This window comes from Perognathus longimembris, chromosome 2 (genome assembly GCF_023159225.1).
Source record: "Perognathus longimembris pacificus isolate PPM17 chromosome 2, ASM2315922v1, whole genome shotgun sequence".
Taxonomy (NCBI): Eukaryota; Metazoa; Chordata; class Mammalia; order Rodentia; family Heteromyidae; genus Perognathus; species Perognathus longimembris.
This window is the reverse complement of record NC_063162.1, coordinates 7892866-7908648: the sequence shown is the minus strand read 5'-3', so window position 1 is coordinate 7908648 and position 15783 is coordinate 7892866. Positions and strand designations below refer to the sequence as shown.

Here is a 15783-nt window from a genome sequence, read left to right as displayed (position 1 = left end):
CCAGGACTCCGCGGAGCTGGAGCTCACCTCGCCCTTCCGTCCGTTTGCGTTCTCTGAGTACTTAACGGCATATCCCACTCCAAAGCCTGAACTCCAGATCTCCAAACTCCATAACCACAGAACAAGGAAGGCCCCAACTCACAACAAGACAGAGCCGACCTGGACAGCTCGGTGCCCGGGGACATAAAACCCAGCCGGGCCTCCGAGCAGAGATGTCTTCCTGCTCACCCCTGCCGTGCTACATTAGGCGTTTACGAGGCCCCTTCAGCCTTTTCAAGAGAGTTCACTGAACACGAAGGTGGGTGATGCCCTAGATATTTTCCGAGTTGTACAAGACATGTAAGGGCTTGATCTGGCAAACGAGCACGCCCGAACAGCCTGGCGTCTTCAAAGACACTTTTCTTTGGCCTCCACCCAACCAAGTAGAAGGGAAAAGGACTCACTTTTTGGGAAGCCAAGTACTCCATGCCCCTGGCCAGCTGATAGGTGCAGGATACCAAGTCTTTGAACGTCATCTGCTCCTCGGGAACCCGGTTGATGTCGTAGGAGTACTCCATGCCCGGTGGCCGCCGGGCCCGGAGGTATTCCCGGAGGTTGCCTTTGGAAGCGTACTCAACTATGACATAGAGGGGCCCTGGGAGGGAGAAAGACGAGGGGCTCAGAGAGCGAAAGCCAGGACCTGCCCGCCGGCGAGCCGGCAAAGAGCTTTTGACTGCAACTCAGTATGAATTTAGTCATTGTGTTGGTGCTACAGCCAAGCGCCTCACCATTGAGCTACGGCCTCAACGCTTCATTTTTTAACATCCAGCTAGGTGCTGGTGGCTCACACCTGTCATCCTAGCCACTCGGGCTGAGATCTGAGGATCCCGGTTCAAAGGCAGCCTGGGCAGTAAAAGTATGAGAAGCAAATTCACTCGGAAAAAGCTGGACACGGAGGTATGGTTCAAGTGGTAGAGGGCCAGCCTTGAGCAAAAGGAGTCAAGCAAGAATGTGCGGCCCTGAGTTCAAACCGCAGTAAGCCTGCCACAAAGCGCTCGCGTGCACACACAAACCCCTGTGTTATACTATCTCCAAATGACGTGTCTAAAAGCGTTATGAAACAGTGACTTGGCTGCCTATCATAGCTCTTCCCCTATCACCACCCCTCTCTCTCTGACGCCTCTTCAAAAGCCATGGCTAGTGAGTCTTCTCCCTTCAGTACTTTCTTCCAGTTCATCTTACCCACTCTATATACAAGGGCACCCAGAACATGATTATTTTTTTTTTATTTTTTATTTTGCTGGTCCTGGGGCTTGAACTTGGCGCCTAGGCACTATCCCCCGAGCCTCTTTGTGCTCAAGGCTAGTCCTCTAACGCTTGAGACACAGCACTATCTTTGGCTTTTTCTGGGTGGTTTATTAGAGATAAGAGTCTCACTGACTTTCCTGCCTGGGCTGGCTTCGAACCACAATCCTCAGACCTCAGCCTCCAGAGTGGGTAGGATTGTAGACGTGAGCCACTGGTGCCCGGCTCAAGAACAAGATTTTTAGTCCAAAGAATAAATAACAAAGGCAGGCAAGCTTTGCATTAGCATTCCTCAGGTACTGGCCCCGTGGAATCCAGCGAGGCTGGATCCTTCTCATAGCGACATGCTATTTCTGTCATCCCTGTACGGCACTTTACCGCTCCATTCTCCTTGGCGGTCCTAGGCTTCTGTCACAACAGCGGGGGAGAGGAACACTGTTACACTCGCTTCCTTATACACGCGCGCCATACGTTCTCAAGGGAGATGATAGCCCAGAGGCCAAATCCTGTCCACTTTGTGAATTGTAAACACTGGTATTAGGGCTTGAACTCAGGGCCTGACACAAGGGTGGCACTCTACCATGTGAGCCACACCTCCAACTTCTAGGCTTTTCTGTTGGTTAACTGGAGATCAGAGTCTCATGAACTTTCCTGTCTGGGCCAGCTACCAATCGCGATCCTCAGATCTCAGCCTCCTGAGTAGCTAGGAGTACAGGTGTGAGTCACTGGCACTTGGGACTGTTCACTTTTCTTCTGGCTCACGCCCCCGCCCCCCCACCCCGCCCGACAGCCAGCTCCACTCATCCCTTTATTGTGAAAGGCAATGAGGACTTCCAACAACTGAACCACCCACCAAAGTCCAAAATGTCTACGATCACCCTTTACAGAAAAAAAAGCTGCTGATTGCTGACTAGACCTACAGGAGAAACTGCCCAGACTTAGCCATCGTCAGTTTTACTAGCTACTGTCAAGTTGATTCCCGGTGTGCCAGGGAGGGCTCAGTCAAAGCAGCCCCGGGCTCTCTCCTCACAAGGGAGACGGCCATAGCTTCCTCCCACTTTCTCCCTTTGAAGAGTGCCCAACACCGGGGTTTAAGATCAGAGCCTCATGCTCCTGCCTGTTTTTCTGGCTTAAGGCTAGTCCTCTACCACTTGAGCCATGCCTCCAATTCTGGCTTTTTACTGGTTACCTGGAGATGAGCGACTCATGGATTTGTGTGCCTATGTGGGCGTCTAACCTTGATCCTCAGCTCTCAGCCTTCCTGAGTAGCTGGGATTGTAGGTGTGAGTCACCAGTATATAGCCTGAAGCTATTCTTGACAGGCCGATATAATAGCCTGAAGCTATTCTTGACAGGCCGGCAGCCATCTTGTGCCCACAGGAAGGCAAGGATTCCCTAATCCTCTCCCCAGCTTTAAGGGAAGAATTTCCAACCAGATCATTGGTTCTTGTTTTGAGAACTCAGAAAGGGGTACGGATGGGAGTGTTTCCCCTACTCACCATCCTGGGTGCAGGCTCCCAGAAGGTTGATGATGTTCTTGTGTTTTCCAATCATCTTCATCATCTCCATCTCCGACACCAGATCGGAAAGATCTTTCTCTGTGGCATCGTCTATAAACGTGAATTAGGCAAATCGTGAATCTAGAGGCTTCATGGGCTGTGTCACTGCCTGTTGCCAAACTTGTACTTCAAACTGTGTGAAATTAAGTTTTAGGGCCAAGAAAGATTTCCCAACCGTGTCCCTCATTTTATCACTGAGGGAGCAAAAGGCCAGAGCGAGGGAATGTCTTGCTTGGAGTCCAAGTGCTCACTGAGGATCAGGGGTCAAAAGTCAGCACTGGACACAGTGCTCCGACGGCTAAGGTCAGTCTGCTCCGCAATCCTACCCTCCACCATTATCTGAGGGACTTGGAAAACTCATCTAATGTCATGGTGCTTGAGAGGAACGCCAAGGGCGGGAGTGAAGCACGCATTGTAGGAATATTTCCGTTAACTACAGACCTTCCCCAGACTCAGAAAACCTAACCAAACGCTTAGCGCGTTCCAAGCCAGGCTTAGGAGGTGCCCAGGACCGCACAGGTGAGCGTGTGTGTGCAGATGTATGTTGACTGGGCAGAGGGCCATGTCTACTGACCTTTCACAGAGCATCCCATTCACCATTCTCAAAAAGTGGCCCCGCCCCCTGCCCAGCAACCTGAGGCAGGTTCCGCACACCTGAGCTCAGCCGTGAGCTTCGGGCAAGCCGCAAGGCTGCTCCCCAGGCGCCTGCCTTCAAGCTCATTCTTTCTTAATTTTGTTATTTTGTATTATTGCAACATTGAGAGTCTAACCCAAAGCCTTATGGGTGCCAGATGAACTGTACCACTGAGCTGTACTCTATCAATGAGGGAGGGAGGGAGGGAGGGAAGGAGGGAGGGAGGGAGGGAGGGAGGGAGGGAGGGAGGGAGGGAGGGAGGGAGGGAAGAGGGCATGGATAGAAACCATGTTGCAAAAAGCTTTTTAGCTTCACAAAGGAAGAACAGTACAACCGACTCTGGTGTGTGGGAAGGAGGACTGAGGTGGGTGGACAGGTGACTTGGAATGGTCCCCCTCTCTCCAAGACCTTAGCCATCGACTGGGCTAACCAGCTCGGACATTTTGAAGGGGATGATAGCCAGCTCTGGCTTAAAAAGAGCTATCATTAACCAGGGGCCAGGGGCTCACATGTGTAGTCTTAGCTATTCAGGAGGCTCAGATCTGAGGATGGTAGTTCAAAGCCATCCCAGGCAGGTAAGTCTGTGAGACTCTTATCTCCAATTAACTGCCAAAAAATAAACCAATACCCCTCCCATAACCCCAAAGTGGAGCTGTGGCTCCAGTGGTAAAGCACAAAGCAAACAGTGTCCAGGCTGTGAGTTCAAGCTCCAGGACTAGCACCAAAAAAAAAAAAAAAAAAAAAAAAGAAAAAAGAAAAGCAAGCAAGCAAGGAAGAAAGTATTTTTCTTCCCTTTCTGCAACGTCACTATGGACTCCGGGTTCCGTTAGCTAAGTCGGAAATCACCATCCCTCAAAGATGCCAAGCCTGGTCCTTCCCGCGCCCCGCCCGCTCAGGTGCGGAGGCGGAATCTGAGGGGGTGGGGCTCCTCCATGGGGTGCAGACACCAGCCAGCCCCTCCCTGGCATCAAACCCAAAGCAGGGAGCACCTCAGAACACCCAGCGTCCCTTGGAAATCTGGGGGACAGCTAAGAGACAGCTTCTAGAATCTTCTCTCATCGGCTACTTCCCATCAGGGAGAGAGAGAGGTGTGGCGTGTGTGTGCCAGGGAACCCACACAGAAAGGAAGGGCCTCACTCCCAAGAGTGAGCGTGCGTGCTTGCGGCCTTCCACACCCCCAGGACGGACGGACCCCTTTCCCCGGAAGCCTAGGGAACCCGGGTTTGAGAGGCCCTTCCTCTCACTCAGCGGGGAGAAGAATGCTGCAGAGAATAAGTACATGGCGACGGGCATGGACGGATCACACGGTAGTATTCATGTCCCCACAAACACAACTGCACTGCCATCCCGGGGCCACTGTGAAATGTCCCGCCTGCCAGTTCATCGGGGGCATCCTGTGACTCCCCCAAGCCAATGGCATTCCTACTCCAGCGCCTCCCATCCGTAACCCTCGCCACTCTGGGGATTGAGACCCAGAAGAGAGCAGTGCAAAAGCTAGCGGGGGGGGGGGGGGGGGCGGGGGGTGAGAATACGGCCTAGTGGCAAGAGTGCTCACCTCCTATACCTGAAGCCCTGGGTTCGATTCCTCAGCGCCACATATATAGAAAATGGCCAGAAGTGGCGCTGTGGCTCAAGTGGCAGAGTGCCAGCCTTGAGCAAAAAGAAGCCAGGGACAGTGCTCAGGCCCTGAGTTCAAGCCCCAGGACTGGCAAAGAAAAAAAAAAAAAAGCTAACAGGGGCAGAAAATGCCTCAAGACTCTATCTCCAACTAACCAGCAAAATGATGGGCTGAAGGCGTGGCTCAAGCAGGAGAGCACCAGCCATGAGCAAGAAAGCTAAGGGGGAGTGAGGGGCCCTGAGTTCCAGCCCTGATATTGGCATAAAAAGGAAGAAAGAGGGAGGGAGGGAAGGGGAGGGAAGGGGAGGGAAGGGGAGAGAAGGGGAGGGGAGGGGAGGGGAGGGAAGGAAAGGGAAGGAAAGGGAAGGAAAGAGAAGGAAGGGAAGGAAAAGAAAACTAATAAACTGTAATTTTAAGCAGCATTTAGCTCACTCCCTAAATGCTGATTTCGCTTTATTTGCATGTTAAAGTTTGGATTCAGAATCTCAGCTACCAACCCCCAATTTAAAAAAACAAAAACAAAACAAAAAACCCATCCATTTAAAGTGATCGGGTACTCTCATAAAAATATAAGCGGGGAGGGGAGGTAGAAAACCACAGTCACCCTAAGAAATCAAAGACTAACCCATTCTAAGAAGTTACCACCGGCTAATAAAACCGGCCTTTCTTTCTCCGAGTACAAAGTGAACGCCACAAGCTCAAGATAAATAGTCTGCTTAAGATGCTGATTTATCCCGAAAACGTCTCAACCTCCAGGTCAGCTATGTGCTCTCTGACCCCGCCAGCGCTCGGTTCACATGGCACAAAAGGGATATTCTTGATAAGACGACGCCCCCCCCACCCCCCCCACCCCCCCACCCCAATCCGTCCATACTCACCTTTCAACATCTTCACAGCCACCGTGACCGCCTCCTTGGGTTTGTCCTTGTCGATTCCCACGGCTTCAGCCATGACCACTTGCCCAAAGCAACCTTCTCCCAGGGGCTTGCCCAGCGTCAGTCTACACGGAGAAACAGAGGATTCGCAGGTAGCATCTGGTGGACGGGCACAGGGCAGGAAATTCCACAAACCAAGTACAAATACCTTCTCAATGGCTTGCGAAGGCCTGGTGTATTCATCCTACGGGGCGAATGAGACTCGGGGTACACACGCACAAGTGTGTCTTCTTCGTGACTTTTTTTTTTAAGAGAACGTCCATGACTAGTGAACGCCTATCAAACCTCACATTTGTCGTCTCGATTTAGTTTTCTTTATGGAAGGTATCCCTGCTAGCGAGGTGGTCAGCCTCTCCGAGTGACCACAATAAGGAGCTTTTGGTCTTGAGCCAATTAAATAGTTGCAATTTAGAATGTCACAAGGAAAAAAAAAATGTTAAAAGGCTGTTCTTATTTTTGTGTGTGTGTGCGTGTGTCCCTGTAAAAAGGCAGCTTTAAGACTCCTATTATTCAAATGCCCGTGGATTTTATGGCTACCTTCCTTGCCAAGTTACAGGATATGAATCTTAACTGCATTTTATGGAATCTCTAATTTTTCACTAAAGGGGCAAAAAAAATATTCTAGAAAATGGGCAACATTTTTTTCTTTTTGGACGTCAGTTTAGAAATTCTTATGACTACTTAAAATTAACGATGAAGATAACCCAAAGTACACATCACAGACTACATTTTTTTTTTCCAGGCTTAAAAGTTCTATGAACGTCACAGGAATTGTCCTTGGGCAAAACCAAAAGAATTAAGTCTTTGGAAGACTTATGAATGTGGTTTATTAAGTTAAGCATAACACACTAAAGTTCTGAGGTCCCATTAGTAAACAGTACTTACAATAAGTACACGATGGTTTAAAAAAAAAAACCCAAAACAAACAACAACAACAAACTCCAGAGGGCAGCCTGTGCTATGTTGAGGTCACTGACCTCTTTCTATCCAGAACTAAAATTAAGTTTGACATGTTGGCAGAAAAATAAACATTTGCATTGGAAAAATGGCTACTTTATGTCCTAGTGCCCCTGCTAGTGCAAGCATAACAATCCTCTCTTTGTATAACTCATGCCTCAGATCTAATAAACTGCTGCTAAATAGCCTTCATTCATTGGGAATCTGCTCCACCTCCATTTGTGCTAAACGCTATTTGGAAATGCATAGCACTCAGATTTTCCATACTTGGGGTACCCCCGGGGTGGGAGCTAGCCGAGCAGCCCCGTACAAACTCCCACTGTTGACTGTGGAGCTACAGGTGGCAAAAAGCAAGCTTGACATGAAGGCTGTGCGTTCTTCACAGACAATCACAACCCCACCGGCTCAGCGTTTCATTCTGAGGAATGTGTTCATGAACCAGCTACTTACATAATCATACACCGTTAGGGGGAATGAATGAATGAATGGTCCTTTCACTAGAGTATACAAATAATCGTGAAGTTACTTCCATTCACACTAACTGGATGCTGCTGAACAATTATTCAACTCTGGCTTATGATACACATTAGTGTCTCTAAACTGACTGTCAGAATAAACTTCTGACGTGAAGTTGTATAAACCAAAATCAGCTACCTTATATCACATACATCTCCGGCATAATCTCCGGGAGACACGGTAAATGTCAAAGCTATATGCTTATTGCAGTTTATCTGATGCAGAAGGAGTCGGTGTTTCTACTTCCCAGACTCCCACAGAAGGACCCCAAGTGTGCCGCCCGCATTGCACGAACATCACTTCTGAACGTGGGTGGGGTGAGTTAGTTAGTCTCTGCCTAGCGGATGGGAGCCAGTAGCTCTACGGCTCTCAGCCTGTACAACTATCTTTCTGAGATACATAGTTCAGAGGTTCCAGGTTCCTAAGTCATGAACAGAAATGAAAGAGACTCTCACAGCCAAGAACGGTGCTCAGCCTTGAGAGGTGGCACAATCGCCTTCATGTCACAGGAATAAAATCCACAGAATCAAGCCAGGGGCTGGTGGCTCACGCCTGTACTCCTAGCTACTCAGGACGCTGAGATCTAAGGATTAAAGTTTGAAGCCAGCCTGGGCATGCAAGTCTTTTGACTGTTATCTCTAATTAACCACCAAAAAAACTGAGAATGGAGCTTTGGCTCAAGTAATAGAGTGCTAGCCTTGAGCTAAAACAAGCCCAGGGATAGTGCCCAGGCCCTGATTTCAAGCCAAGATTTCAATTTTTTTTTTAATTAGAGCATTGAGCAGGTTGCCCAATCAGTGTTCAAATCCAGTCCAACAGGGTCCCAAATGCATGGATTTGTTCAAGCCAGGCCAGTAGATATACAGCTCCTAGCTATGCTTGGACAGGTGTCTGCTAGCATGCTTGAAGAACATTCAACTTGATAGTTCATTCATAACCATTAAAAACAGCCAAACAGGGTAAAGATCCTTCAGGCAATTTATGTTCTGTATCTGATTTCTCCAAAGGCATCAACTACGAAAACTACAGAAGTTGGAATGTCAGCTCTGTTTTATAGGCTGGGCAATCCTACTTTTATTCCATTTGACTAGATTTGAGTTGTCTAGAAATTTAATAAATCAAATGATAACCAGATGCCATCTTGTTTGGACACCAGCCAGAATTTTGTAGCTCTGCTTGAAAAGGTAAAAGAAGAAAACGCTTTCTTTCTTTTCCAGTAGTTGGTTACTTAGAAATACAATCTCATGCCTGTTGAGACGTGTCAGAGCAAGACCTTTGCAGTTAAAGGTCACAGAGAGAAAAGGTCAACCCAATACTTCCATGTGTACCTAAGTTCAGGGCTGCGTGAGGCAGAAGAAGACGTACTCACTTCTCTCGGGGGAACTCCCATTTCGGGTCCTCTGGCAGTTCGTACTCAGAGACCCCTGCCAGCATCGGGGTGTCCGCTGTGGAGGAGAGGCGCGTCGTTATCCTCACGAGTGGGGTGTTGGAGTTCATGGAGGAGCTAGACTCGGCCGAAACCTGGATACAAAATGCAAAGCCATAGATGTAATGGGGGCTCCGGCTGAGAAGGCTGGAAGTCAGCCAGGGCCCAGCCAGAACAGCGATTCTAAGAAAGGAAGGGGGGCGGGCGGGGGGGCGTGGAGATGAAGTCACGGACCACAAGGAACACCACTGGGTTCCAATTCCTCTGCCCTGCCACCCACACAGCACTCCATTTCACCCACATTAGATGGCCCAAAGATGGGGTTAGCAACAAAAATGTTAATGTAAGTCGGACCAAAGTATTTCTTCTTTTCATGCTAATTCTTTAGGACAGCCACTTGAGGGTGTGTGGAAAAGACCCTGCCGGCTTCGGTATGGCCTTCTGCCAGGATCTACTCTGGAGCCCCCGATAACCAAGCTCCTTTTAGACTAGCACTGCTCCAATCCTGGATTCATGCTGAGGCTCAGGAGATTCCGTAAACCCCTTTAAGATCTCTACATTGCTTCTGTCTCTGAAAATGCAAAGCCAAATACCCCCAGCAAGCCAGGAGATGACGGCTCACACCCGTAATCCTGGCTACTCAGGAGACTGAGATCTGAGGATCATGGTTAGAGATTCTCATCTCCAATGAGCCACCAAAAAGTTGGAAAAGTAAAGCTGTAGCTCGAGTGGTAGGTAGCCTTAGAGCAAAAAGCTTAGGGAAAGTACTCAGGACCTGAGTTCAAGCCCCAGGACTGGAAAGACAAACAAACAAAAATCCTCAGCAAAGAACCTTAGGATTTGAATAGGAAGGGCATTCCAGTAGCACCGTATTCCTTTGTTCAACATAACCCAAGGAACTGGGGGCCATTGTGCCCCTCCCCAGTCTTCCTGGAAACTTGTTGGTGGCCAGGCCATTTGGTGAAAATGGCTGCAGTTTCAGAAACCATTGCGGCGGCCATGTGACAGAAAAGGCATCCAGGGAAAGGAAAACACACCCTTCTTCATAATCGCCAGGAGAGCTGACACGTTCTCATTTCTCTTGATTGCTAGTTGCTTGTGTCTGCTTTCTGTGAAGGAAAAACTCATACAGTCCGGCCAAGGCCCCTTCTGGGTGTGTCCCAGGCTTGGTCTGATCCTGCGTAACTTAAACACTGCTTCTGCTTTAGGCCAGGAACAAGACTTTGACCCAACAGGAGGTTAAACATGAACCATCCAAGCAGCAAGGGATCACAGTCACCCCAGCTGTGCAGACAAACACCCTCCAACCGAGCTGCCCAAGACTCGCTCCAGGTGAGCACATTTTGTTGGGAAGGGTCCCACATCTGCCCATGACATGTCCTGCCCAGCACCGTCTTCCTGGGAAAGCTCTGATGAGCTCCAGCCTTCATGCCGCCTGGAAACTCAAGATGCCCAAGAATGAGCTACAAGGGCGCGCAGGGGGTGGGGGGGGGGGGGGAATTACCAAGAGGAAATTGGTTTTAGTATTCAAATTAAAAGGAAATTTCCATTCTCTTTTAAAATATATGTGCACATATTTTTTCGAGCCTCTTGAGTGATCTTTTGGCAAGGGGAAGCTATTCCTCAATTTTTCTAAGCAGGTGGTCTGAGAAATGGTTATTTACTGTGGCATATCAGAAATTAGAAATTAAAAAATAAGCCAAGAAATCAAAGAAATGGGTCACGGTAGAGCGGAGAGCCGCGCAGCCGAGTGTCGGGGCTGCAGACGCGGAGTGCGGGTGGTTCATGCCTGCCATCCTTCCCGGCCAAGCACGACCCAAATGGCCCAGACACTGCAGGACACAGCACTGCCCCTCATCTCTGGACCCCAATGCCCCCCAACCTCCGCACGGGGGAAGATCAGCAATGCTGCAACTGACAGGAGGGGGGAAAGACTGGGAAATCCCCAGAGGCCGCAGAGCTGGGTGCTGTGACTGTCCAGAGGGCTGACACACACCCCAGTGCGAGCCCCACCTGAGAAATCACCAATCTCCTCAGGGAAGCCTGGCGGACAGGACGTGGGCAAAGCAGCAGAGTCCTCGAGAGCGAGGCTCACAAGTGACAAAAAGCCAGACCGAAGGCATGGCTCAAGAGGTAGAGCTATCAGCAGAACACATGTGAGATCCCGGAATTCAAACCCCAGTGTCAATGAAAGACAGAGAAAGAGAGGAGAGACGGAGAGACGGAGAGGGAGAGGGAGAGAGAGGGAGAGAGAGGGAGAGGGAGGGAGAGGGAAAGAGACAGAGACAGAGAGGCAGGCAGACAGACAGACAGACAGACAGCAGGAAGGGAAGGAGGGAGGGAGGAAGGGAAAGCAAGTAAGGAGGTAGACAGGCAAGCTTCTTTTGGATGCCTAAAGACTTAGCAGAGCTCACTTTGGGGGGGGAGGGAGAGATCAAGGGTTGGGGAGAGGGTAGGAAATAGGTCTTATTCCAGACCTTTCTAGACCATTGGGTTTTAGTATCATAGATGTACATGATGTTGAAGAAGCACCTTTGTCTTATTCATTCATTCATTCATTTATGCTGGTACTGGGGCTTGAACTCGGGGCCTGGGCACTGTCCCTTAGCTTTTTGGCTCAAAGCTGATGCTCTACCACTTGAGCTATTGCTCCAGTATGGCTTTTGGATAGTTCACTGGAGATAAGAGTCTCTTGGCTTTTTCTGACTGGGCTGGCTTCAAACCAAAGTACAATCTCCTGATTAGCTAGGACTACAGGTGAGAGCCACCAGCACCCAGACAAAGTCTGGCTTCGGGACTACGTAGGCACATTCAATCGATCTGATGTTCACTGCCCCGTGGCGAACCGCTGGCCCAAAGCAATGTCCACTGGAAACCACGGCAGCCCCTCGTACACCCAGCACGCTTCCACGAGGTTCTAATGTGAATGCTTTCGCAACAGGAAACGAGAGAGCAAACAACAAGTGAGCACGGAAAACCTTTACTCTTTGCTCTCGTCATGACTCTGAACTATAAAGCTAAGTTTACTGGGAATTTCGCTCTGCTGAAGTGCAGAGGTTCGGACTGCATGTTCAAACCTGGGAACTAGCTTTGTGAAACAAAACACACAGAGTAAGACGCCGAGCCGGTGGCTCACGCTGTAACCCTAGCTACTAATCAAAAGTCTGAGATGCGATGATTGTGGTTCAAAGCCGGCCCAGTCAGACAAAGGAAGCCAAGAGACTCTCAGAGGAAGTAGCAAAAAGCTAGAAGTGGAAGTGTGGCTCAAGTGGCAGGGCCCCAGACCTGGGTAGAAAACCAAGGGAGAACAACACACACACACACACACACACACACACACACACACACACACACACACACACAAAACAAGTAACAGAGGGGGGAAAAAAGAGAGTAAGAAAATGGCCTAAACATAAGGAAGTATGGAATGCAACTGCTCCGTCACCGGGTTGTATCTTAATTTCACCTCTATACATTTTTACTACGCTTTTAAAATCCCCTCCGGGACCGTAAACGTCGGCTGGCTTTCTCTGGGCTCCCATTTCCTCTGAAAGGGGGTCCTGTTCGGAGGGCCTGGCTGCGTCCGAGTCTCCGCCGCAGGCCCGGCCTGCAAGTAGTGTTCCCGGGGGGTCGGGGGGTGGGGTCCCCCCGGGGCTCTGGGGCTCCCTGCTCCGATTCCTGCCCCCACTGCACGGCTCAATCTACACCACAGAATTCTTACTTCTTTTCTTTCACATCAAATCATAATTTCCCTTATCCTGGAATCTCCCGGGCCAACCCTAGAAAGGTCAATTCTGAAGTGGGCTTTCCAACGATTTCAAGAACACCCCAGTGTTAGGGGGACCAAAGTTACTTATCAATAATAAACGCTAGCACTCGAGTAAACCCTTCCCCACCCACACCTTGGCAAGTATTATTTTGTTTTGTTTAAAAAAAAAAAAACCCAAAACCTTTTCACAGTCTCCAATTCAGCTTCCTTACTCTCCGGAATCGCTTTACCGCGTGCCATAAATCAAGCTTTTAACTAAATGTGCTTTTCCTCCGTTTCCACAGCACCAATGGGAGATTAAGTAAGGAAGTGGCTTTCTTTCTTAAACAGCCACCGAGAAGTAGTGTTATCTTTATCTCCCCCCCACCCCCCGCCAGTCCTGGGACTTGAACTCCGAACTCGAGCACTGTCCCTGAGCCAACTTTTCGCTCGAGGCTAGCTAGCACTCTACCACTTGAGCCACAGCACCCCTTCTGGCTTTTTCTGTGTATGTGGTACTGAGGAATCGAACCCGGGGCTTCGTGCATGCTAGGCAGCAAGCCCTCTACCACTAGGCCACCCTCCCAGCCCATGATGGGAGGTTAAATCTGACATCCAGGGGGGGACCCTGGAGGGAGGAGAGCAGGGGGAGGTCACAATGCTGTGGATGGACAAACCCTGCGGGACTGAGCCAAGACCCTGCCAGAGAGCCCCTGGCCTTGCACCAACCAACAGTTACATCTCTACACCGTCTGGGAGGACGGCTGGTGTCTTCTGTGCTCAGGAAGTGAACCCCTTCCTGTAGTGGCAGGGTGCACAGGCTGCTTCTGATATTCCTGGGCTTGTCTAACAGGCTACCAATAAGAACCCACTGGCAAGGTATGCAGCGGTGCATGCCTGTTGTCCCAGCTACCCAGGAGGGAGAGATAGGAGGATCACAGTCTGAGACCCTATCCGGAAAACAAGATGAAAGCAAAAGACCTGTGGGGGGGGGGGGGTGGCGGTGACCCCAAGTGGTAGAGCACTTGTCTAAGGAGCAGCAGGCCCTGAATTCAGTCCCCAGTTCCAAGGGGGGTGTGGGGAAGAGACTGACTGGCTCAGAAACGTACCCCGTCTGGGCTAGCTGTTGTTGGTCCAGGAGTGGCAGCAGAGCCCGGACCCTGAACGGCGGCCAGGCTCCCATCCACGTGCTATCAGCCTGCTGCCCACCCGAAAGCTGCTTCTCTTTCTCCAAAGCATCAGAGTGCATGCAAAGTCTCACAAAACACGCAGTCACGGGGAGAGAATCACAAAGAACAATTTCCTTGGTGCTGAAAATGTTTAAAAAGCACCTAAGCTGAAATGTCGGTGTTACACCGTAAGTTCAAGAGGGAGGAAAGTTATGAACCAAAGCCCAACAGCGATGGACTGTGAGAGGGGAGACAGGGGCTGTGTGCATCTGTGCTGGGGGGGGGGGGGAGTGGGGGCACCAGGGCCTTGCCCTCCACCACCCAGGGGCCTCCTTGGGAACGCCTGGGAGCGAGCATGCTCCAGACATCTGATTACAGGCTCACCTGTCAGCTAAAGGCATGCTTTGCCTCTTGTGGTATTCACTCTGTCATCAGCCTATCTGCTGCCCTGCAGCCACAAGGCAATGGGCCTTTTATCCACACGCTGATAGCATCTTCTCCACAGGAGGGGCTGTACTCACTGGGAAGACCAGTAGCTGGCCCCTTGGACATATAGGAAGAGGTGAGGCATGTCCAATGTTCTTCCAATACATTAATCCCTGACCTATCTATTTTTCCCAGGGGGAGTGATATTCCCTCACTTTCCTCTGCTTCTCTTATACTATTTGACCCTGTTCTGTTTTGTTTTTAACACACACACACACACACCCAGGCTCGCACCAGCCAGGTTGCTGGTAGCTCACACCTGTAATCCTAGTGACTTAAAAGGCTGAGATCTGAGGATTGTGGTTCAGAACCTGCCCGAACAGTAAAGCCCACCACACTCTTATCTCCAATTAATTAGCAAAAAACCCGAAGTGGAACTGTGGCTTAAATGGTAGAGTGCTATGAGCAAGAGGAAAGAAAAAAAAAAAGCTCAGAGTTTAAGGGACAGCCCAAACCCAGAGTTTAAGCCCCAGAACCCACACACAAAAATAAAATAAAGGCTCGCACTAACCTTGGGGCCAATGCCCAAAGGCCATGTGTTCTGTCAAAGCCAGAAGGAAGAAAATGAGGAAGGAATCCTGATATCCCCTTTCGTACAAAAGGAGGAGGAAAAAGTGACTAGCACCGGGGAAGATGAGCAAGGAAGAAACACCAGGTGGCCAAAGAGAAGGAAATGAAGTGCACTGCAATCGAAATGATGCAATACTTATAGAACAGTGGCTGAGTGAGGCTCAATGGCAGGTTTCCTTCTTTTGTTCCGATTAGAGATATAGATAGGAATAGGACTCCCTTTTCATTTTTCAGCTCTCCGGGCCCGAACCCCATCACGGAAGAGGCTGGACGCTTGGCCAGTGGTAACTCACTGGTCAGGAGGGGTGCTGAGAGGAGAGGGGCCATGCTGCCCCGAGCCACAGATGACCAGGCCTCGTCAGGGTCTAAGAGTTCTGGTCTCTCCCCGAAACTGGTCAGGCAGCTGGCCCCTGCCCCTGCCATTGCTTTCCGGGCCTCACAAATGACAGTGGTAGCATTCAATGTAACAAGAGCATTCTTGGTGCCAAAAGCAACCCAGTGAGCCTCTTTTCTCTCTTTCTCTCCGTCACCCCCATGTCTTAGCACAATGTGGTCATTTGCCTGCACTTCACACGCATTCCAGATTCTATCCTCAACCTCGTCAAAAAAGAAAAAAAAAGTCCTGCTGGAAATACGGCTCTCGGGAAGCTAACAAGGACCCATTCAGTGTGCGGTGCGGGGCTGGGTGGAGAAGAAGCAGGTTCATGCCAAAACCACTGCTGACCGACCGACGTCCAAATCCTTCCTAAAGCCTCCTCCAAAAAGGACACCCACAAAGTACTTCTGGTAACCACCTGGGGACCCAACAAACATGCATGCTCCTGGCCCCTGCCGAGACGTACTGAATAGGAGAGCGAAGAAAGGGGTGGCGTTGTCCAGAA

The 15783-nt window shown here is 50.1% G+C and overlaps 1 protein-coding gene across 8 annotated transcripts in view; it reads right to left on the bottom strand.

Moving 5' to 3' along the window:
• The window catches only part of Fgfr2 (fibroblast growth factor receptor 2), a 103340-nt gene that overhangs the window by 17092 nt on the left and 70465 nt on the right, over nucleotides 1–15783 (bottom strand). For all 8 annotated transcript variants that reach the window (XM_048338103.1, XM_048338105.1, XM_048338104.1 and 5 more), the window contains 4 exons: nucleotides 8873–9024; nucleotides 5974–6095; nucleotides 2784–2894; nucleotides 444–634 (listed from right to left, as the gene is read on the bottom strand). In XM_048338103.1, the coding sequence (XP_048194060.1) occupies nucleotides 444–634; nucleotides 2784–2894; nucleotides 5974–6095; nucleotides 8873–9024 (576 nt within the window). The remainder of the gene's footprint in view (nucleotides 1–443; nucleotides 635–2783; nucleotides 2895–5973; nucleotides 6096–8872; nucleotides 9025–15783) is intronic.